We start from the raw sequence: 23,091 nt of genomic DNA, 5'->3' as shown, positions 1-23,091 counted from the left end.
TTGATTGCAGCAGTAAGCATTAAACTTTGGATAGAAAGAGACTTCACATTAATGATTAGGACTCCATACTAATGTTGGAAGCTTTAATGCCATGTGATCCGACATCGCTATCCAATGGATAACACCTTTCTTTCATTTGACCAGTTTTTCAGCAAATTATAATTGCTTTTTACCATTAACGAATCCGTTAAATAAATGTTATTTAGAGGTCAGCAGTTCAGATCTTTTTTGGCTTCGTGACTTAAGCCATACAGTAAATAGTTGTTGTAAAAATTTGCAGACCTTTGAGAAACTAGGGGGTACAGGATTGTATATAATTTCTTTATTGATTTGATATTATTCTTTCAGCAAGGATGTGTTATAAAAGAACTAGTAATTAAAGTTCATGGATCGATTCGGTTTTTAATGTTCAGAAACCAAAGGCTTGCGTGCCAAAGTCAAGTAATAGCTATATATGTTGAAGAAAGAGTCAATTGATGTTACTGTGCACCCAAACTTAACTATGAATAGAGCAAATATGAAAGATTCTTTACAATGCAGGAACAGTTTTACTACTAGCGATTGAATCAAAAGATGTAAAAGTTGCTACAAAAGCAAATTACAATTAATCTGATCGCAAATTCTGGTTGGTGATTTTGAATCGATGGCATCCCATTGTAGGTGCAAGAGGGCTGGGTGCTCTTATATTTTCAGGTTAGCCACATAAGATACTTTTACATGCTATGAAATGTAATGCGAGACCGTTATGTAGTCACCAACTAGCATAAAAATCTAAGATGATAACCGCGTGACCCAGTGTAAAGAGAAATCTGGGAAGATCCATAGTATATCAAGACAGTGGCAAAATCATTTTTATGGGGCGTAAGGCCAGTATCCCAAATATTATTATTCATGAGAGAAATGCACCGGTGGCATCGTAATATAGTTGAGATTTTGAAGTGTTGCGAGTAATTAAAGGTTATCGACAGGATAATATTTGGAAGGTATCTGACAAGTGTATGTGGACTTACAGGAACAATCCTGCCTTGTCATTACGCCTAGAATGGGCAATATGGTTGCCAAGAGAATATTGCTGAATAATAATTTCCATGAGAATCAACCAGTGAATCGCTGCTGGACTATTAATTTACCCACTGACTAGCGCACACATCTGGTTTAATAATGCTGCCCGTGTTGGCAGTTTGGCTGAATTTTTTGTCATGAATCTGGCCCTACTGTTCCTATTTTTTGTCATCTTTTGTTTACATGGTAGCCTTAAAACAGATTACCCGGCCCACTATGCGCATGCTACCTTCCTCAGCTTCACTACAGTCGACTATTATTTAACCCTTATATGTTGTAAAATATTTTGAGATATTTCGTACATGTTGATAGTGATTACTACGCACAGCTATTCACTGAGATGACCTACAAGTGTAACATAACCCTGAGTGGGTTCAGCAATATTTAGTTGCGTTGAGCTCTCGTGGGGACAATAGCAATTCTTACTGAATTTTGTTTATCATTGAGCATTTTGGTGATAAGGCGGGGTTTTTCAAAATATTATTTTTTTACTTCAGTACAATTCGCAACATAAACATTGTGCCATCAGATCTCCCACTAGTGTATATTGATTAATCATGTTATCATATGTTTATCATTTAGAATATCCTGTTACGACTCTATAATTACAAATTCTATTGCATGTTTCCACACATTGATACATATTATAGAACACGGATCTCATTATTTGATTCATTTATTCCAACCATGCCTTTTTCGCTGCTTCCCCCCCCCCCTAACCCGTTCAACTGCTCATCTAGCTACATTTTCCAATGCTTTCTCGTTCTTTCTGACAGTTCTTGTACATGACTTTATGGCATATCTTTTTTGGAGACTGCATCCTCACTGCCTGTGGGAGAGTCATTACCTTCAACAAAGACAGTCTGTAATGCAGAAGGAGAAGGTACATTTGTAAGGGAACAGCTTTAAGCCGTTTATAGAATACCAAGAGTTGGGTCAAAATTCCCCCCTATGCAAAAGGACTATAAAAGTGGGACCCAAACTATCCCACTGTTCCGGTTCCAGTTTTATCATGACCAAATAAGGGACTGCTTTGCAGAGTAGTAGAAGAACTGCCAACATCTAGGGTTGGTGTCTATACAACGAGTCATGCAGAGGCGCAGACACATCAGCTGAAGTGTTATCTTGCTGGAGGAGTTGTGGACCTGCCTGGGAGCCTGGCATGCAAGGCAACATCTGCTCGAGGCCAAGAAGCCCAGACATTTAGTCCAGAGCGTTGGACAGTTCTGGATTATGGACTGAATCAAAGTCTTTAACCACAGCTGACACAGGTGTAGGAGTGGGTCTTGTGGTCTCCCCATAAGTGCCCCAAACAAACTGGGTATGCCTGCACAGTCAACAGTCTGAGAGAGTGACCATCATTGCAACTGTGATGTTGCAACCTCCCGGCAGAAGCGGACTGACTTGTGCTGACTGCCGCAAGTTGAGACCAGTAACAGCGGGGGTCTTTTTTGCTTCCTGGAACCACATGACATGTACTGCTGATGTGCTGGATCTGCTGCATTCCTTGTCTGCCACTAGGAAAAAGAGTAGCTGCTGTTAAACGCAAGCAGGGCCGCTTGGTGGCTGTTGTCTGCAGGCCCCATGCTCAAGTTTCCTGAGCATCCAATACTTCCAGTAAACCAACCAGGTGAACTTGAACCAAACTGAATGTGTATTTTTATTTTTATTTTATGCATTGAGGTCCAGAGATAACATTTTAGCAGGGGTACAAAATTGAACTGATCTTCGGGCGCAGAACCGAGAAGGCTGCTCCCACTATAGCATGTGTGACATACTCCCACCTTCGCCTCAATTTGACCCAGTCATATTCTTTGATTGTAATCTTTTAGCATCCATATTAGAACCCTGTGCCTGATTAACCTTACTTTATGCATTATTATGTTTTGATATAATATATGTGCTTCTCTTTTTTTCTGTAAAGAAAAGCATTGAGCATTTATTGTCTCTATTGCATAGATGTTTGAATTCTAAGACTCTACCCACCAAATTATCTTCTTGAGAAACGTTTGACTGTACTCCCGTGCTACCCTAGAGCCAAGTACGGAAAGGCAGTACTTGCCATCTAGTTTTCACTGTCATAGTAGGTTAGGCCCCAGGACATTACTGGTAAAGGGCCCCTAACCACGATTGTTAAGGCCCAGTAAACCTTGCCTGTTTGCTTTATTTTCAGGCAAGTTGACTTATCACTTTATTTGTATGTCAGTTTCTGATTTTGTAGTATCTAGAGTTGAGATTTGCAAGAAGGCCAAAACATTATAGAGTTTCTAGATCTACCAATGGGGAGAAACGTTGTTAAATCTGTGTGACCTTGTTCTCCCTTCCTTTTCCTTAATTTGATGAGGCAGTAGCCAACAGATGCCTACATTTCGTACTGTAAATGGGTCACTCACTGTTAACATCTTGTCTATTGTATTTGATTGATTTATGACACGATTTCTACAAATCAGATTATTTCTAAGTTCCAGAACAGGTTAGCTTATTGAATGGCATAAATAATGGGGATTTCTTGACTTTGGTGCCATTAATTTGAAACCGGGAAGATTTTTGCCTTTATGAAACTGAGTAGATTGGTTCGTTTATTATCTTTAAAGTGCATTCCAAAGGCTTAGGGCTGATCACCCAGATTCTTTGGCCTTCTCTTAATCAGGTTTATTTTTAAGGTAGATGCAGGTTATGTCTTTAAAAAATGTGTGTACAAGGCACAATATCTTACATATAAGTTTGTGTGTTCTTATCCCCAGGATTATTTACAGCAAATGTATTCTGTCCTTTTAGATCTACTGATTTGATTTCTCCATCAATCTAGCAAAATGACAATCCGTGTTGCCTTTATACTGATGGAGGAGCAGCTTTGTGCTGTAAAGTGCCCTTTTTGGATGCCCCCCCCCCCACATTTTGCTTCTAGGTGCTGTGGTAATCGATCTGAACGTGTGCTGGGCCCTGCTAACCTGGCCCCAGCACCAGTGCTCTTTCCGTCAAACTGTAAATGTGAATTGGTACACCTAATTGGCAAGTACTTTTACACCTCTGTAAAGCTCTAGTATGTGGTACCAGTGATACCCAGGGCAGGGGTTGCAGAGAAGCGTAAATCCTTTCTATGTAGAGAGTTGTTTCTTATTTGCATTGACCCTAATTCTTTGGTATGCCTTCTAAGTATGAGGGGCACAATACATGTGATAAGTAAGCTTATGAAGTTAGTTACAAAATGATTCTGCTTTCATTTTAAAGTTGAGGACATACTGGGTGGATTCCTTGATGGAACAGGCTAACTCTCAGCAGACCTTGTAGTGTCATTAGACCATGGGTTGTGTGTGAAAACAAAAATAACAGAGGCATTTCTCCCTGCCACATTGGATATGGGCCCATATTATGTTGGGTATATCTAAGGATATATGAATAAGAGTGGCACAAGATGACCCTTAGCAATATTAACTCACAGGAGGAATACTCTCCTTCTGCTGTGCTGGTTGATGTAATTTGCCACTGATGTCTCATGGCTCATCCTTCTAGGGTTCTGCAAACCGGGCTAAGTCCAACCCATTCCACAATGGACTCTGAGGATAGCAAGGGTGAGCAGTCAGTCTTCTCGAGGAGGTGGTGTGGGGGGCAAGAACTCAGAACTCAACAGTCAACCAACAGACACAATAATATAATACCCAGTCCAGAGCTTATCTCTTGGCGTGGAGTGGGTTGTTAAGGACTTTGTCCAGGGAACACTGTAAAGCAAATTTCACAAATGTGAGGGCACACTTCTTGGTTGATGGAGGCTGTCTGGGGATAACCTGTACTGAGGAACTAAAAGAGCCCTAATGCCACAGCTTTCCCTCCATGGCTTCCTAACATGGTACACTCCCCAAAGTCCATCCCAGTTACTGTAACTTCTCCTTAACAAGACTAACAGTACTACCCTGATTCCTGGAAGTAATCTGTACTGTCACCAAAAACAGAGCCCATAACTTATCTAAAGACAGGGTGTCATGGTCTACTCCCAGCCATGAATCTGCCATTGTACTGTGCACGTAATGCTGTGTTCAAGCTGAACTTATTGTTCTTTACGTGACAGCTGGAACTGGAAGTTGCAGATCTCATGCGACTTTCTGTCAAATGTCAGACCCCCTTCAGGGAGTTGAGGGGCACAGGTCAAATTGTGTCTACTGGGCCAAAACTCTGCTGGTTAAACTTGTTTGACACTCTTGTCCTAGGGCCCTTCTTATTATGGCTCTTCAAAGTGGGCCAATTCCAATCCTTTCCACCCATGAATCTCATGGTAGCGAAGACAAGCAGTCACAGGCATCTTAGGGGGGTGGAGTGGGAAGACCTCAGAACTCAACAGTCCAACAACAAACACAATAATAGAATGTACAGCCCAAGTGCTTATCCTTTAGAAAAAGTACTTTTAATCTCACTGTAAAGTTAAATACTGCACAATGAAACCAATCCACTTTGCAGGGTTGCATATGCTATGCTAAATCACAAGGTAGCATACTTGCCTCACTTCCGCACTAACTGTCTTCCCTCCCTTTGTGGTCAGTAACATGTTATACTGTCCCATATGCTTGGGTGTAGGCAAAGATTAGGCTCAGGTGGAGATTTCACATTGTTCTCAAGAATCAGATAGGCAGCTGAGTTTGAAGTCTTAGGATGGTTTTTATACCACACAGTCTCAAGTGAGCTAAGCGGTTTTACTCGCTCACCTCGCAGCATCCTGATTGGTGGGGCAGGTGGGTGTTCCTGACCTTATGGAGCGTACAGATCCAGCATTTGTTCACTGAAGCGGTGGCTGTGTGCAGAACATTCTCTGTTGCACTTGGCCCAGGCAGCCTTGTGTGCAGCATTAGTTCTCACCTGCGGTGGCCACCTTTGGCTCTGCTGCAAATTGAGGCTTCAGCTGCTGGTTGTAAGAAAGTGCCTCTTTGTAAAATACCTCCCCAAATATCTGTACTTATTCTGCTCGTTTTACAACACTGAGGTGCACTGGGCCCTGCTGACCAGGCCCCAGTGCCTGTGCTCTAAACTATCAAAATGTGTATGTGTGATTGGCTAATCCCCGATTGTCCTATTTAACTCACTTATAAGTCCCTAGTTAATGGTAAAAAGTGTGCCCAGGGCTAGTAAGTTAAATGTCACTAGTGGACTGCAGCACTTAATTGTGCCATCACTGCAGTGATATAGTGAAAACATGGCTCTTGGCATGTCACTGCAGCCAAGTTGGACAGATTTTAAACTTAGTCTGGCTTGGCAAAATAAACCCTTTTGCCATGTCCAAACCATCTTTTTTAATATTTCTAAGACACTCTTAGGGAAGGCCTGTGAAGCCCATATGGCAGGGTGTTGAATATTAAAAAGGACATGTTTCTTTGATGCTTTACATGTCCTGACAGTGAAAATTTGTAAATTTCTTTTTCTCTGCAGTTAAGGCTGGTAGACCTATTGGCTAACATGGAGTTACACTAGCCCAACAACTAAATGCTAACTGCCGTTTGGGAGCACCAAATATAGCACATCAAGGTGTCGAATTAATTGTTACATTAAACCTGACATATATTTCTAAAGTCAGATTTAAAGTAATTTTTATTATTAAGGAGACTTTAGAAAGTCGCTACTTTCTTGCACCAAACTTCAGGTAGCTGTTTCTGATTAACTACAACAGTTTTCACCTGAGACATCCTGCTGACCTCCTGCCAGGGGGTGTGATTCTCTCCCAGGAATGGGGGGACTAAGAGACCTGTTGGTGGGAGGAACTGTGACCTCCTGCAGCAGGATGGCTAGAGAGCTGTGGCCATAGATGGCCCAGCTTCAAAGAGGCTGTTGCTTCTGTTCAGCAGATGCAAGTCACAATGTATCCTCCCTGCTCATTTGTTTACATAGACAGGCTGGCATCACTTCCAAAGGGGAGAAAGTCTTTTGCAGAACTGTTTTTCTTGAAGGGGTGGCTCAATTAATCTGGACACACCTCAGGGGTGTGCCTATAACTCTGACCCAGGAAAAAAGGGTCATGACATTTTGGAATTAGGCATAGAGATGCACTGAGGGACTGTTTAGTGTCAACCCAGGGAAAATAATGCAAGAGTGGGTAGGGTTGCCCCATTAGAATTGCAGCCCCATTGACTTCAGAGTCTTCCCCAACCCTCAAACTCAAAATTGGCATCAAAGTGGCACCCCTGGCTTCCAGCATGAGAACACTGCTGACCTCTGAAATAATAGAAGTAGGACTGCACCTGCTGAACATTTAAGCCTCAGAAAGAGAGGCTGCACCAAAAAGGACTGCGCCTGCTATAGCAAGATAGGACTTCAGAAAAAGAAGGGCTGATCCTGATGTTGAATTTGTGTTGAAAAACCCCAAGGACTGCTCTCACTTGTGCTAAGGACCAGTGAGAAGATTCCAAGGGCTAGCTGCCTAGCCTCCTGTTAGGCTTCAGTGGCACAAAAGCTAAAGAAAACCTGCTTCTACACAGTACCCAGCTGTCCAGTTGCAACTGAACTTGCCCTGAACTATCCTGGTGTAGCCCGTGAGATCGGGTCCAAGCCCCCACAAGGTGCCTCCCAGGTCCTAGACCCTTGACTGGTGATAAAGTGTACTCCTTCTCTTCCTGGAAATGCAACGTGTGAGCCTAAAGAAAAAGATAACATTTTGTGGGCATAGAGTCCGAGGCTCATAGAATACCGCTACTTGTTTGTAGGTAGACTTGAATGCCGTGGGAACCGAGGCTCTTCAAAGAACTGCTGGACTTTGCCTGTCCTTTGAAGTCGAACCAAACGCCAGACTCAATCTGCAGAGGACTCTATCGACCTGACCATCGACTAGGTAAAAAAAACAGCAACGTTTCTAAGTTTGAAGTTAAAAGTATGACCAGGACCAACCCGGTGCCTGCATCCAACACAGAGTTCTGTCTCGTTCAGCCTAAAACTTTGAGTTTGCCCTGGGCCTTTGTGTTCGAGTCTCATAAGCTACGTCTGAGAATGAAAAGCAATGATTTGTCAAACTTTTCAAAACTTTTTGGAGTGAATTGCAGTGATTTAAGAAAAACAAAATCATAACTCCGGTTCCATTCATCAGAATTTGATCATGTTGCTGTCTATTTAAAGATAAAAATATAGTTTATTTTTATAAATTGGAGTAGGGTTATTATTGTGTCACATTTCTTACTCGGTGTCTGTTTTGGTACTGTTTGCTTTCCGCTTGTTTTCCTTCTAGTTAAGCCTGACTGCTCTGTGCCACAGCTACCCAGGAATGAGCCACGGTTTACATTAATGTAATCTATCTGGACCTGATACAGAATAGCAAAATTATTAGTTAGTGAGGTCTTACAACCATCCCAACTAATCCACTTTTTTTCACACTTATGATTGCAGCTTCCCAGCCAAGTCTTCTATTTGTATCGATGAACTTGCTGCCCTTAAGTAGGTTGAGAGATGCTTGGATTCTCTGTTCAATGAGGTTGACAGAAGTAGTCACTTGGCAAGCAGCAAGTGCAACTTAAAATGACATGCTGTAGTACAGTCTTAGTTGCAGCTATTTAAATACTGTGCAGAGAAATCTGGATGCTCCATCTCAGCAAGGGTCACTCCTATATTACTCCTTCAAGTTCGTCCGCTTTCTCCTCGTGCTTGGAACGCTCTGAGCCTCTCCTTCCTGGACAGCCTCTTGTCCTGCAGAGCCAGGTGCACTCCTTTCCTTTCTCAGCGGGCAGGCTTCTAGGTTTCTTCAGGCAAATTCTTTGCTCCTCAGCATTGGTGATGTCCCCTAACCTCTGGGAATCTGGCTGTCAGGCAGACACCAGCTCTGGTTACACCGCTGCACTTCAAGTACTCTACAAAGTACTCCCTTCCTTGGTCAAGAAAAACATGGGACTGAAACAAAGTAATTTAGTTTTGATCCCCCTTTATATGTCTTTTCCAGACAGTAAGTAGTAGATTCACTGTCTCAAACTTCAGAACTAATTTCAGGTGGTTCTGTTTCAAGTGTACTTGGGCTGCTGTCCAGACACAGCCTTTTTGTAAAGTGATACTTTTCACTAAAGGTAACACTCTGGGGTATCTGCAACCTGGGCACAGTCAAGTAAGAGCTTTATGCAGCTGATTGTTGTCATCCTTTCTGAAGCAGTGATCAGGGACACACAAAAGGTCAGGCCTGGCCTAATATCATACTCACCGTGGCCAACTGAAACTGAAGTCCCACCTTCTGTCTTATCATCTATAAAATGGCACTGCTCAGGAAGAACTAATCGGCAGCCCTTTGTTAACAAAGTCTTCATGCAGTTTCCAAAGGTAGCCTGTATCGAAGCTCCTCCCTCCAGTGTCTGGGTCTCCACCATCCAATCAAAGGAATGCATAAAATAAACTTCCACTGTCTGTGAAATCTATCTCCTCCCATCTTGTGCCATGCTAAAACAAGGGCATCAAAAATGGATATCAGTGGCTTCAGTACTCAAACTTGCCCACACACAAACAGTCTTACTACCACACATGTCTCACCGGCTCAGTGTGTCCCTACACAGAATAGACATACATGACGCTTAAAGTGCTGGGTCTCCCCAACAGCAGACTTTTAGACTCGACAGTGCACAGCCGGCCACACTCTCATTGATACAGATAAAAATGTTTGGTCATACTAAAACCTCATTAACATGGTACATATCTACTGTAGTCTTGAATGATGAACCCAGACTGGGACAGCAGTTTGCTGTTCACTTTGAGGGCACACTTGGTGTGCTCCTCTAGGTTTACAGGACATGTCCCGGATCTCACATTGTCAGGGACATGCCTAGGCTTCTGCGCACAGTTACATTAGCCGGTAGCCAGGGCCAAAATAACTAATCAGTATATCAGTTTCACCTTCAGTTGAGCACTCGGGCAGAGGAACATTCCTGTTTTCTATGCAGGATACATTTCTTTCCCATAATCAAAGGTTTTCCAAGAGTACCCAGAAAATGGAATGCATAGAAAAGGTGGTATGCTTGTGTCCTTGGTACGGGTGTGTGGAAAGCTAGCGGACCTAGTCCATTAGGACAATTTAGGAATTACTTTTTTCAAAGACTACCAGTAGGGAAAGGTATTTTTGGATTGCCATGGATGCGGAGGAAGGTATAGAGCATAGTATAGTGATGAGCATATGTTGATACCAACACTTCTTCTTACACTTGCTCCTGAAACCATCAGATGTTTTCAACGATTTCTAGGTCATTCATTCCTTGCCCCTCTAATTTAAGTTTTTGTTTATCATTGTTTTTTACTCTAGTGAGTTTTCTTGAAGATCCCAATATGCACAGTCTTGTCAAAATCTTAAGTATAAATTGTCTTGGAATGGTTTTCCAGAAATATAAGTATTTCATAACTTTATTCAGTTTTTGTTGTGAATGAGAGAGGACTTAGGCCAGTGCAGAATCATGCAGCATAGCTTTGCTCTAAACTAATTGTAGACAAACAGTCTTGTGGAACAGATTTGTGAATGTGTGTAGTTGACCACTGCAAACGGCACTACTACCTACAACTGTAAGTCGTAATCCCTTTGGTCTGTGAGGAGAAGGCATGTAGAGTTTAGCTTGAGTCCACCTTAGTTAAAGAGGAACTGTGACCAAAAGGTACACATTTGGGCACTGGGTCTACTAATGTAGACGAGGTTGATGATGCCCCATTGGTTACCTCCCAAACACTGTTGAATCTGTGCATTTGCCTTTGTTCTTTTGCAGTGTTGGAGCTGTTTTCTCTCTTGTGTCTCTTCACTTTCTTACAGCGTTCGTGTTGTGTTGCAATTGCTTTTGCACTTTATTGCAGTTGTGCTTTCCCCTTGTGCCTATTTTTTTGCTTTGTTAGAGCTGTGCTATCCCCTCAATTAAATTTCGCTATATTGCGATCCGTTGACTTCCAGTTTTATAGTACAGGAACAGTACAGCAGCAATCTGATTCTTTTTTTATGCTATGTTGTGACTGTGTAGTTCACTAGAAGTTCATTTTTGAATCTTTTTCTTGTGGTACTCAAGATGAGCTGGGGCATTTATCTCTACTTGCTGTTGCAAAACCATCATAACCAGCTTTTATCTTTCTCTCAGTGTGGAGCGGTGTTGTGCCTATCTAATATTTATGTTCTACAGTGTTTAAGCTGGGCTGCCTCATTGCTCATTTTGTTGCTGCGCTGAATTTACGATTTCTCAATTTTTGGTAACGGTGCAGCTGTTCTGTGACCTGTATTTTACGTTGTGTTTATTACTTGTCTCTTCACTCGTGTTGTGCTGATAACGTATTATTTTTGTGACCTTGCAGTGCTTGAACTTTGTGTGGCACACAGACTTAAAGAAGAAGAGTTTGTCAACCAATGGGTTGCCTTTACCACCAGAAAACATTTGCCCCTCACTGTGGACAGCTTGAACATTCTTGAACATGAAGTAAGAATGGCAGTTTTCATCATAGAAAAGTAATTCCTGCTCGATGGTTTCATTCTAACACGTAATTGTGTGCATTCATAGTAATGGGGTCACCATTTAAGGGGAGGGTGGGGCATTTACTTTTGGTACATTCGTGTCAATGTTATTTACAGCTGCTAGAGTAACACAACGCATGTTATAACTTTACAACCACTGGTCTGTAAAACAGTTCAGCAAAGACCTTTGCACATGTGGCTCCATATAACCCTTGCCAGAGGTCAATATTCTTTGCAGATTTTAGTGTTTACCTTTCTCAGATTGTGATTGACCCATTTCTCTATTTGCATGAAATTGCATTGTGGTTGATGGAGCCTGTATTTTTGATAGGTTTACGGTGAATATAATTTCTGTGTTGGTGATGTATTTAAAGTCTAGATGGAAATATTAGTGTTTGGGGTACTGTTAGAAATGGGATTTTTGGTCGGCTAGGGCATGTGCCAAAGTCAGGCAGAAACCACCCCTCTAGTCAGGAAAAGGGAGTTACACTCCTAAAATAACCCCTGCTCACCCCTTGGTAGCTTGGCACGAGTATTCCGGCTAATTTTAGAGGCAGTGTGTAAAGCATTTGCACATAACCAACAGTAATACAGTGTAAGAACTACAAAAGGACACCACAGCAGTTTAGAAAAATATCCAATATTTGTATATACTTGAGACAAAACCAAAAACGATAAAAATCCACAATACAGTACTTAAAAATCTCCGGTTATCAAAATATGCTTGAAAAATAGTTCCTTGATGCCGATAACTCCGTCCGCGGCTGTTATGGCGTTGTGAGCAAACCAATCCAAACCATTCTGGTTGACCGTGGCGTCGCGGGCCACCTAGGCTGTCGGGAGGACCCGCAAATAGTACCTTTTAGAAATGCAGGTCGTCGGCGACCTCTCGTTGAGCTTCCGAAAGCACGGCGTCCACAGGCGTCTGTTCCGGAGGTCAGTGCAGAAGTCGTCGGACTCTCGAAGTCACGCGCGTTGCAGATCAAACTCCTCTCTGTTAAAGTCAGGAGCGCTGACGTCGATATGCGTCGGGTGCTGCGGTGAGATATGCGGCGTGGGGTGCCCTCAGGTCGCGGTGCGAGCAGCGTCTCAGTGGCGGCGTCAGATGGCGTTGTCAGTAAGACCAGCGCTGTTGTCTGGAGTCGATGGCGCAGGCGTCAGTAGGCCAAGGCTGCGGTGCAGGTTGAGGGCGGTGTGTCGTGTAACTTTACGAGCTGTGCCCTCGAACCAGGGTGCAAGCAGCTGCGTAGATTTCGGCGTGGAAAGGCGTTGTCCGGGATACCAAGGCGTCGTCGTGAAGCGAGGCAGTGCGGAGTGCTGTGCCCACAGGTCGCGGTGCGAGCAGCAGCTCGGTGGCGGCGTCAGCAGGCGTCGTCGGTGAGACCAGGGCCGTGGGGTGGCGTTGTGGCGACGCCCTCTGCGGTGCCTTCAGAACACGAAGTTGGCAGCGGCGTCCTAGACGGCATCGGGTTGCTTTCTCTTCTGTTGCAGCACAAAACACACAGTCCCCAGTCCTGAGGGCAGGAGAACTTGAAGTCTTTGCTGTTCCTGAGACTTGTTGAATCGAGGGCAAGCTCTAACTCAATCCCTTGGAGAAGCTCACAAAAGTAGATTGCAGAAAGTTCAGTCCAGTACTTTCACTGCCAAAGACAGAAGCAGCCTCTGCAGAGGTCTGGGACCCAATATTTATATCCCAAAATCCTTTGATCTCTTACGCAGAGAGTGTCTGTGCCCAGCCAGAATCAGTTCTGCCTTCTCTGTTGGGACTTCCAGGCAGGAGGTGGAGACGGCATTGTCAGAGGCAGACCAGGAGCTTTGAGGTGCAAGGAAACTCCTCTCCCTTCCCCAATTGCAGCCCAGGTCTATTTAGGCCTTTCTTGACCCACCTAGACTATCTGGAGCCACTCCTGCTCCCCAGCCTTCTGTCATCCAAAACCCAGACAGGCAATCCACATTCCAGCAGAGGCACACAGGATGACTGAGCAAGAAAATACCTACTTTATAAAAGTGGTGTTTTCAAACACAGAATGTAAAAATCACCTTCACTAAAAGATGCATCTTTAGATTCTGAGTTCGGGCATACTAAACTTTATTTTCCTACCTAATTCCCCGGACCATTTATGTTTATAAGATGTTATCAACAAACTCCCCATTCTGTCCAATGGGGAACAGGTAACCTTGCAATGGCAAAAAACGAAATTGGCTGTAATTCGCTATCCGGACATGCCACACACACTAGGACATGTCCTACCTTTCACATACACTGCACCCATCCCACAGGGATACCATGGGCCTACCTTAGGGGTGGCTGACATGTAAGAAAAGGGAAGGTGAGGGACTGGCAAGTGGGTGCACTGGCCAAGTCGACATGGCAGGTACAAACTGCGCTCAGACTCCGCAATGGCAGGTCTGAGTTACCTTTACAGGGCTACTCACGTGGGTGGCACAATCAGTGCTGCAGGCCCACTAATAGCATTTGATTCACAGGCCTTGGCACTTTACTAGGGACTAACAAGTAAATCAAATATTCAATCATGGAAACACCAATCCATAACACAATTTACCACAGGAGCACTTGCACTTTACCACTGATCAGCAGTGAGAAAAGTGCGGAGACACACTACGACAGCAAAAACAGAGTCAAAACCGGGAGGTCCGAAAGCAAAAACTCAGGGGAAACACTCCAAAAGATGCCAAGTCAAACAGGTACATTTAAAGTTGGGCTTAATGTTGTGTGTTACACAGCTGGGTAAATCCAATACATACACCCAATGTCTGAGTTTGGAATTTCCTTAATATCTGCCTGTATCAGCCCTGTGCTGACCTGTCTAGTGGCTTGGCATACATTGAAAACACTTTTCTATAAAAGTAAAAACTTCTTTTCTAATATGATCTGTCCAATGCATCAGATTTGTGTGTTCTATTGCATAATGAGAACTGAATTTGTGAACTTGGGGAAGGGCTTAAGAGTGAATGGTTGAGGGCTGTAGTGTAATACAATAACTGGCGCAGCCACAGTTTGATTTGTAAGGGGAGAAGCAAAATCTTGAATGACCATTGTTTCAACGACCATAAGCCCTCAGGGCAGCAGATAACTTTGTCTGACGAATTTAAGACCATAAAGTCCACTGGTGATGCGTTTGTGGGTTTTGTGAGAATTTTGAGAATGCATGCAGGGTCTGGAGAACTTCACCTCTGGCTAAGCCACTGGTTCATAATTGTGTGAGGTTTTTGTGATCTGACCCATTTTCCCACCCATTATGTTGTGGTGGCTTATGACAGTTTATTAGAACAAGCACTGGCAAAGCCAATAGGTTTCGCCTATGCGAATGCCCATTCCCACCCATACTTCATAAATCTGGACACCTCCGATCTGTGGCACATACCTTTGGTGGTGTTAGCACTGGTGTTGATCTCTGCTTTAAGCTTACAGTCAACAAGAACTGACTGTGGTGCAGCCATACATTCATTCATTCTTTTCGGATTTTCCAGTTTTGGATTGTCCCTGGGAGTCTTGTCAGACCAGAACCATTTATGGCAAAGTGTACCCTGTATTGAGCCAACCTTTTTAGAAGTTTGTCACACGATGCCTAGTCATCAGAGATTAATACTTATGACTGATTTGGAACACCAGTGCATACTTTGGGGCAGTGCTCCTACATAATAAAGCCCTCTAGTTCCAGTAGCACAGCCCGGAGGTCATGAGCCCTCATGCAAGCAAAGGAGAATGCACCCTTGGACTGCTGTTACAGGAGCAAAAATACAGCAATCATCAGGGTTCACTGGGCCCCTTAGAGCTTTGGGCTCTGGTGCGCTGTACTTGCTGCACCAATGGTAGCTATGCCCCTGTCTGAGTTTGAAAATCCTCATAGATCTGCAAGAATTTATCACAAACAGTGAAACGTCTACTTTCATATAAAATACAAGCCTTGATCGATGGCAATAGGACTGGCTTATAAGTGAAAGTGCCTCATCAGCATAACCAAGAGCCAAGCAGTTATGTGGTTCTGAAGGACACTAGCGGGAGATACAAGACAATGTGTGGTATAAAGCAAAGACAAGGAGTAGTGGGGGAGATTGAGATTAGGGAACAAAGTAAGTCAGGGGTACTAAACACTTCAGTTAGTAACTTCAGGAACGCTGAAACTAAATAAAGCAAGTACAATTGATATATTATGCGTTTGGCCTTCAATTCAGAGTCATTTCCTCAAACTACTTGCCCAGCACTAATCCCTAGAGATGAGCGAACCACTGAAGGCTCGAGTTAGGTTTGAGCCTAAAGCCTGGCTCAGGCTCAGCTCGAGGTCCTGTTGGAAACTCGAGCCCATAAAAAACTGAGCTTTCATGTGGCTTCTGCTTGCCTCCTTCCCTGTACCCTTTCCACAGTAAACAGACCCTGGATGTGGCGTTTCGGCCAGAGCTGTCAACTTTAGATCTGGGGAATCATATTTGAGTCAGTGTCAGCTCAAAAGCAAATTATTCTGGGCAAATCACTTAATCTACCGTGTGCTATAAACAATGAATGGTGAACTTGTGTAATGTAACTGGTCATGTAAAGCTCTCCAATACATTTGGGTTGAGTTTGCGCTAAATAAACCCTGCAGAAAAGTGCACAACAAGGTAAAAACAAAGCCTTAACATAAGGAAAGACAAATAGATATCCATTTGTTGACTAATTTGTTCAAATTGACACCAGAAAACCTTGATAAACTGCTGTTTACCCACTTAAATTGTGTGATCTTAAGCAAATATTTGATTGCAGCAAAACTCTTTTCTTCATTATCGTGCATAAAAAGCACTTTCAAATATGTGAGTTCAGAATACCAGTTGCGCAAAAACCTATTGTGTTTTATTTAATAGACTGTTTGTCTATAGCAATTTGGCCCATATACAGGGTTTACATGACAAATGTCTTGCCTCCTAGTTCACTAACAGTTAATGTTTAAAAACGATCACTTGTAATAAAGAACTTCTTAGTGTATTGCTTATGTATTAATGTCAAGGCTTCTACATGTCGAAAAAATAACCTTTTCTCAATTTTTTTTTTAGAGAGGTTCTAATATATTATGTGATGTTTATTGTAGGATTTACATAGTAAACATTTTTAGGGCTCGGCTCGTGCACGGGCTCGAATATCCGTGCCAGAGGCTCTCCCTGTTAATTTGGTGACTCGCCCATCTCTACTAATCCCCACTGCAGAAATGTAAAAAAAAAAAGTCTGCACATATTTTACATTGTTTCTATTGTTTCCAAATGCCTGGTTTCGAGTTTCTCAGTCGCCTGTTCCAATACAAAAAGTACTACACACCACTTTTCTTTCTTTTTGTTTCCACAGTGTACAGTTAATTAAATATCTGTAGTCCTCTACGATTGCAAAATCAAGCAGCCACTCCGAGTCTAAGACAATTGTTGCGCAGTCCAAACACTCAAAAGAACGACAATACTTACCTTTTGTACAAAAATATGATGGAAACTTGTTTGAATATGCCATGGACGAAGCCCTAATTGCTTTCGAATCTGTTTCATAATACCTAAGTGATAGCAGAGACCAAGCACAGCATGCCCGATCCCACAAGATTACTCCTAAAACTGAAAGGCAATCCACTTGGGTCACGACTGCTCTCCTCTGGATCTCATTGCGCACACACGAGAATCCAGCATAATGCAAGACCCTGCATGAGTTTGAAAACATTCCTCTTACTGAGGACTTTGAGATCGCCCTCTTTCTCCATATGAGTGAAGCGCTGTGCTCCGAATACAACCTATCCATCTGTGAAGAGCAGCTATAGGGCGCAGAGGCGTCCCCCCGTCTCTTATAGCCCTCTTCTCACCAGGGAGGTTTCGGAGACAGTCGCATGATATGCAACAGCCTAGACGCATGGTGTCTGGGACATTGCTACGGAGACTGTTGTCCTTCCAATTGTGCATTTGTCTAAACAGTCACTGGGGGTGGGAAGTTTGGAGCTGCTGACTGCCTCCGTAATATGGAACGCACCAGATGCCAGCTGCCTTCCATCAGGCTGCCAGTGCTCCAGGTGTAATAATGGGACGGGTGAGGAGGTTCACTGATGTCTTCAAGAAACTGAGTCCGTCATCACTTGCCCAAACCCTTTGAGTGATCCTGAGTTTTTCAGTAATTTGATGGTTTTGTAGATTTTTTTCTGAGAAAGTCAAAGCCGGCTGCACTCTGCTTCTTGTGTCTTACATCAGATGCTCCTGCCAGGAAAGGCCACTTAAGTAAAAACAAGGAAGGAATGGACCCCCTAATCACTGTTTGAATTTTAATCTATCGCAATATTCAAGGTTGAATGAGCCGCCTGCGGGCCCCTGTGCCTCTGTACCTGCTGCACCAATGTATGATAAGCCCCTGGTTTCGTAGGAAAGCCATCCTTTTTTCAACCATTGCTGCATGATATGGCATTATACCTTTCTTTGCAGCGTGAAATATTTGCACTTTTAAGAATATTGTGTGCCGCTCGTTCTTGCTGGAAACCCAGACGTTCATCCATTATTGTTCCCTGCACCTCAAACCCACAAAAGAGAAAGCAGACTAAAAGCTCTGCAGCTGTCTTCGCAATTATCTGCTCCCCATGGCTGTGTGGTCTTTTTGGAAATACATTCTGTTGACCAGTCAAACTGCTTTATGACCAAAGTCATGACTATTCCCATGATTGGATACTTGCGGACGGGTGTTCTTTGCTCTGGAACTGGAGACATAATCAAGAAATAGCAGGGTCGGGCATTTCAAAAGCAAAAAGTCTGGAGTTTTTCTTGGCCGCTTCAGCAGCACAGGTAGCGAAACCAGGTAGCTTAACCTAAATTGAGCTCAGTAGGGAAATAGAATTTAATGCTCTCAATGTCTTGGGCACATTTAAAATGTGTGTCCTGAGTTGCATATATTTTACTAGGATAACAGTGAAACATTGTTTGAGCACGCAACTATTGCCAATGCGTGCAAGTGTGCTATGCTACATAGGTATGTGTCAGGACTTCAAAAAGGAGGAGGAAAAGTTCATAAACTGGGCAGAGCTACACAAATAACATGCGATCTCAAACATGCTTGAGTACCAAAGAAGAAAGTACTACCATAAAAGGCAGAAGAAACGTTGAAATAGAGTACTTGGTCCACTGATAAGAAAATACACAAAGAGAAAGACTAACACAACAGGAAATGGCATGCTGCAACCAACAGAAAGCAAGGAAAACAAAGTGACATGCATACAAACAAATGAAAAGTAAGGGCGGGCTATAAGCCCCTTTTAAGATATTTTTTGAATTACAAAAAGATTTCACAAGCATAGTGCAAGTGCTGTGCTGGCAAACCTTAAAGGTCTGGGTGGGTTAAGATCTGACTTGTAAATTAACTTGTAGTTTCTAATAAATTCTGGCTACTGATTGTCAAACTAAAAGTTCTGGTGTTTTCAGCATGGACAAAATGAAGAGGTAGTAACCTTGCTACAGTTTGGAAAGAGGATTACATTTGTAGGAAGCAAAAACAGCGTAAAAACAGACGGTGGCAGAGTCTGTCAGGAGCTGCTTGTTGCGTGGTAAAGCCACCTGTGTCACTAAAACGCTGTATTTTTTAAAATTGTGTTTTTCAATAATTTTTAACTTACCCACTCTTCTGACACGGTACTCACTGGTAAGAAAGCAGGGGGACTTCTTAAAGGAACAGGACTTCCAAATAAGACTAGTCAATTGCAAATCCCTAAATAAGCACAAACTTGAGTTACACGATCTTCTCATGGATAGTAAGCCGGATATTCTGCTGCTGACTGAGACATGGCTGTCCGAGGACTCTGCTCCTGACATCCTCGAGGCACTCCCCCTAAACTATGGGATCCTAAGATTGGACCGCCCCATTAACAGGGGGGGTGGGATTGCGGTGATCCAGAAATTAGCAATAGAATGTGCCCTGAAAAGGGTGGCAGGAGAGGCCAGTGAGGCGGGTCTCTTCACAATCGTGGCTGACAGCTCCCATGTCATCAAGGGTTTGCTGATATATCGACCTCCTGGCCCAATCTTACAGTTCACCACCAGTCTCAGAGAACAAGCTATACAATTAGCACTGCGATATGCCAAGGTACTGGTGCTTGGTGACCTTAACCTTCATTTCGACGATAGGGATAATGTCCAGGCACAAGAGCTCCGCCAGGAGCTGGCAGCGCTCCACCTAGTACTCCAATCCACTCTCCCGACCCATCAGCTCGGACACCTATTAGACCCCATTTTTGCCAACTGGGGTGAACTCAAGGTGGACACTCTGATTCCAGTCCCATGGGCAGATCACTATATGGTTCCCTTTAGCTTTCTGATTCCTAAAACCCACATTGTGCTAAAATCAGACTCGGGCAAACCCCAGAGAAAGTGGGCCAGCTTTTCGGCAACTAAGTTTAATCTACCCCTAATGCAGGGAGGTCCACCAGGGGGGATTGATGTAGAAACTGTAGTGCCTTAGAACAACGCATTAATGAGGCGCTCGACAAGGTGGTGCCCTGGGCCTCCAGTGCTCCTAGGAGACTGGGTAGATCTGCTCCCTGGTTCAACGAAGAGCTGAAGGTCGCAAAATCCTCCTGTAAACGTTTGGAACGTAGATGGAGAGTAGACTTCTCCAAAGATAGGAAAACTTCTTATAAGACTAGTCTCAAGAACTATCATTCTCTAATAAGGAAGACACGCGCTGCGTATTACAACACTAAAATCGAACTAGCGGAGAACTCTTCTAAAGAGTTGTTTATGATCTTCAAAGAATTATCGTCGCTTGACAGAATCTCTCCCCCCAATAAGGGCTCAGTCGAGTCATGCGACCTGATAGCAGACTATTTCTCCGATAAGGTGGAGAGAATCTACTCAACCTTCCCTGAGGAGGCTCGTAAGGGAAAGTTCGCTATGTCGGGAGCTGGCAATATGAAGGAGGCCTCTTGTCTTTCAAGTTTTAACCTTCCATCCTTGGTCGACTTTCGAGCCTTAGCCCTGAGTATCAAGTCAGGCTCCCCGAAAGATCCCATGAAACCCAGAAACATGAAGGAGAGTATGGACACTCTAGCTCCCTACTTCAGGCACCTCATTAAACTCTCTTTTACAACAAGCATAGTCCCCCTAGGGTGGAAAGAGGCAGTTGAAAAAACCCAGGATCAGCTTTAGCCAGTTGGAGAATTTACGACCAATCTCACTCTTACCTTTCATCGCCAAAATTGCGGAAAAAACGGTCAATGATCAACTAATAAGGCACATGAATCAGACCAACCTACTTCACCCCACGCAATCGGGTTTTCGGGCTACATACTACACAGAGTCTGCTCTGCTTTTCTCCACCGAAACCATCCGCAGACAGGTCGATGCAGGACAGACGGTGGCACTGATCCTGTTAGACCTTAGCACTGCGTTTGACACTTTGGCCCATCCTATTCTGCTGCAGCGCCTTAAGGAAAGTGGACTAGCCAACTTGGCACTGAAATGGTTAAGCTCCTTCCTTCAGGATAGGAGCTTTCAAGTAGCCCAAGGACCGTATTATTCCAAGAACATCAGGCTGGAGCAGGGAGTTCCCCAGGGCTCTATATTAAGCCCAATGCTGTTCAATCTCTATATGGCCCCCCTGTCCGAAAACATCGAAAAATACGGCATCAGCGTCTTGTCATATGCAGATGACACGCAGCTTGTAGTATCTCTGTCCCAATCTCGTGAAGAGGATGCCGCAAACTTCTCCATGTGCCTACAAGAACTTACCGTCTGGATGGCTAACAACTGCTTAAAATTGAACGGTGATAAAACCGCGGTACTGATTGTGGGTAAGGCCACCAAGCTATGGTCTCCCAAATGGTGGCCACAGACCTTGGGTACCATCCCCGCCCCTAAGGAGCAGGTAAAGAACCTGGGAATGTGGTTGGACTCCAAGCTCTCCTTTGACCACCACTCCAGGACGGTTGCTAGTAAGTGCTTCGGCATAATGAAAGGCCTCCGGAAGGTTCTTGACGTGCTTCCAGTATCTGCCAGGAAAACCCTAGTCCACGCACTTGTCACCTCCCGTCTGGACTATGGGAATGCCCTCTATCTGGGCGCCAGCAGTAAAAGCATTCAGAGACTACAATATATTCAGAACGCGGCTGCCCGCCTTGTCCTGATGCTCCCTAGGAGAGCCTCGTCTAAAAATGCGCGATCCACTCTACACTGGCTCCCAGTTAGACAAAGAATCTTATTTAAGGCCCTATGCACTAGTCACCGAATCCTGTCAAGGAAGGGTCCGATCTATCTCCATAACCTTCTGTCCCCCTATACGCCTTCCAGGGCCCTGCGCTCCGGGGGCGCGGGTCTTGTTCAAGTCCCAGTTATAAAAAGAATAAGAATGGGGGGCCGATCCTTCTGCTACCTAGCAGCTAAACAATGGAACGCACTCCCCTTGGCACTGCGGTTGGAACAATCCGAAACCAAGTTCCGAAAAAAGCTAAAGAACTGGCTATTCCAGCCATAGACGCCCCTCTCGCCCTGTTTCTCCCGGCCTCTTATCTCGGACCGGGTTGCTCCAATAGGCCGCAGCGCGGGGACACACTAGTCAGTGTAACCAGGCGCTTTATAAACTTCTTTATTATTATTATTTATTATTAAATGTTAAATCCCGAGATAAATTTAGAGTGTGAAGTCTAGTTTCAGCATGGAACCATGCAATATGCAGGGCAGCGAGAGGCTCAGATCCCTAGATGGGTGACAGATACCCAGACGGTTGACCGTTTGGTTTTGGGCCTGGGCAGGAGAAGCTCTATGTTCACTTTGTATCTAAAAGGTGAACATATGCGATGTATATAACAAAATGACCGTGTTTTTCTGAGATTTCCCGTTCTGGTCCAGAGAAATCCTTTTATTTCATCTATACAAAAGAAAAGATGGAGTTTGGATTGAGCAGCTGTAGCTTACCTTCCACGTCCAGCTGAGTATGCCGGAGTTACAAAAAGTTAGAAGCTTCTGTTTCCAAGCTTTTAACTGGTGTGCTGGTGATGAATATAACGTTCAAGTTTTAATTTGTTTTTCATTATTCTTGCATATTAAAACGGAAGCAAATTGGTCTGTTTCTAATGTGCGATTGCTGCATGAACACAATATTTACGTCAGTAACCTATGTCCATGATCAGCTTTGCAATACTACTGTTTAATTCTTGATAAAAAATTGCAAAAATTCACAAGCATATAATCAAAAACACGAAGCCTACCTCGGTTTTCCAGGCACAGCTGGCAAATCAGCTCAAAGATCCTATTAGTGACATTTGAGGCAAATATTGGGGCTTTACTCTTGTATTGCTCCCCAGCCTTTGTGGTGAAGAGTACTGAAATAGTAGATCATTTAAAATGTAGCTTGTTGCATTTGCATTCATTTGTGAACTTGTGTTTTAAATACGTCCACACCGTGGGGTTCCATAGATGTCTAAAAAAGTGGAATATGCCATAATTTCCTCTTATAACCGTTTACGAAGCGGATCAGACAAGCGTTAGCCAAAGATCAATTACAAAAATGTATTGGAATTTTCCCAGAAATACAGACATTTGATCTTGAAAAAACCTGGGAAGAAACGAATACACTCGAATGGCACTATTGCAACATAATTCATAAAAGTACTAAG

General features: G+C 43.6%; 1 protein-coding gene across 1 annotated transcript in view; it reads left to right on the top strand.

Moving 5' to 3' along the window:
* The window catches only part of POLA2 (DNA polymerase alpha 2, accessory subunit), a 284,968-nt gene that overhangs the window by 19,717 nt on the left and 242,160 nt on the right, over nt 1–23,091 (top strand). Inside the window, exon 2 of the mRNA XM_085625754.1 lies at nt 11,326–11,447. Within this exon, the coding sequence (XP_085481880.1) occupies nt 11,326–11,447 (122 nt within the window). The remainder of the gene's footprint in view (nt 1–11,325; nt 11,448–23,091) is intronic.

Source organism: Triturus cristatus, chromosome 9 (assembly GCF_964204655.1).
Source record: "Triturus cristatus chromosome 9, aTriCri1.1, whole genome shotgun sequence".
NCBI classification, from domain to species: domain Eukaryota; kingdom Metazoa; phylum Chordata; class Amphibia; order Caudata; family Salamandridae; genus Triturus; species Triturus cristatus.
The sequence above is the reverse complement of the archived record's forward strand: the minus strand, read 5'-3'. Positions and strand labels throughout refer to the sequence as shown.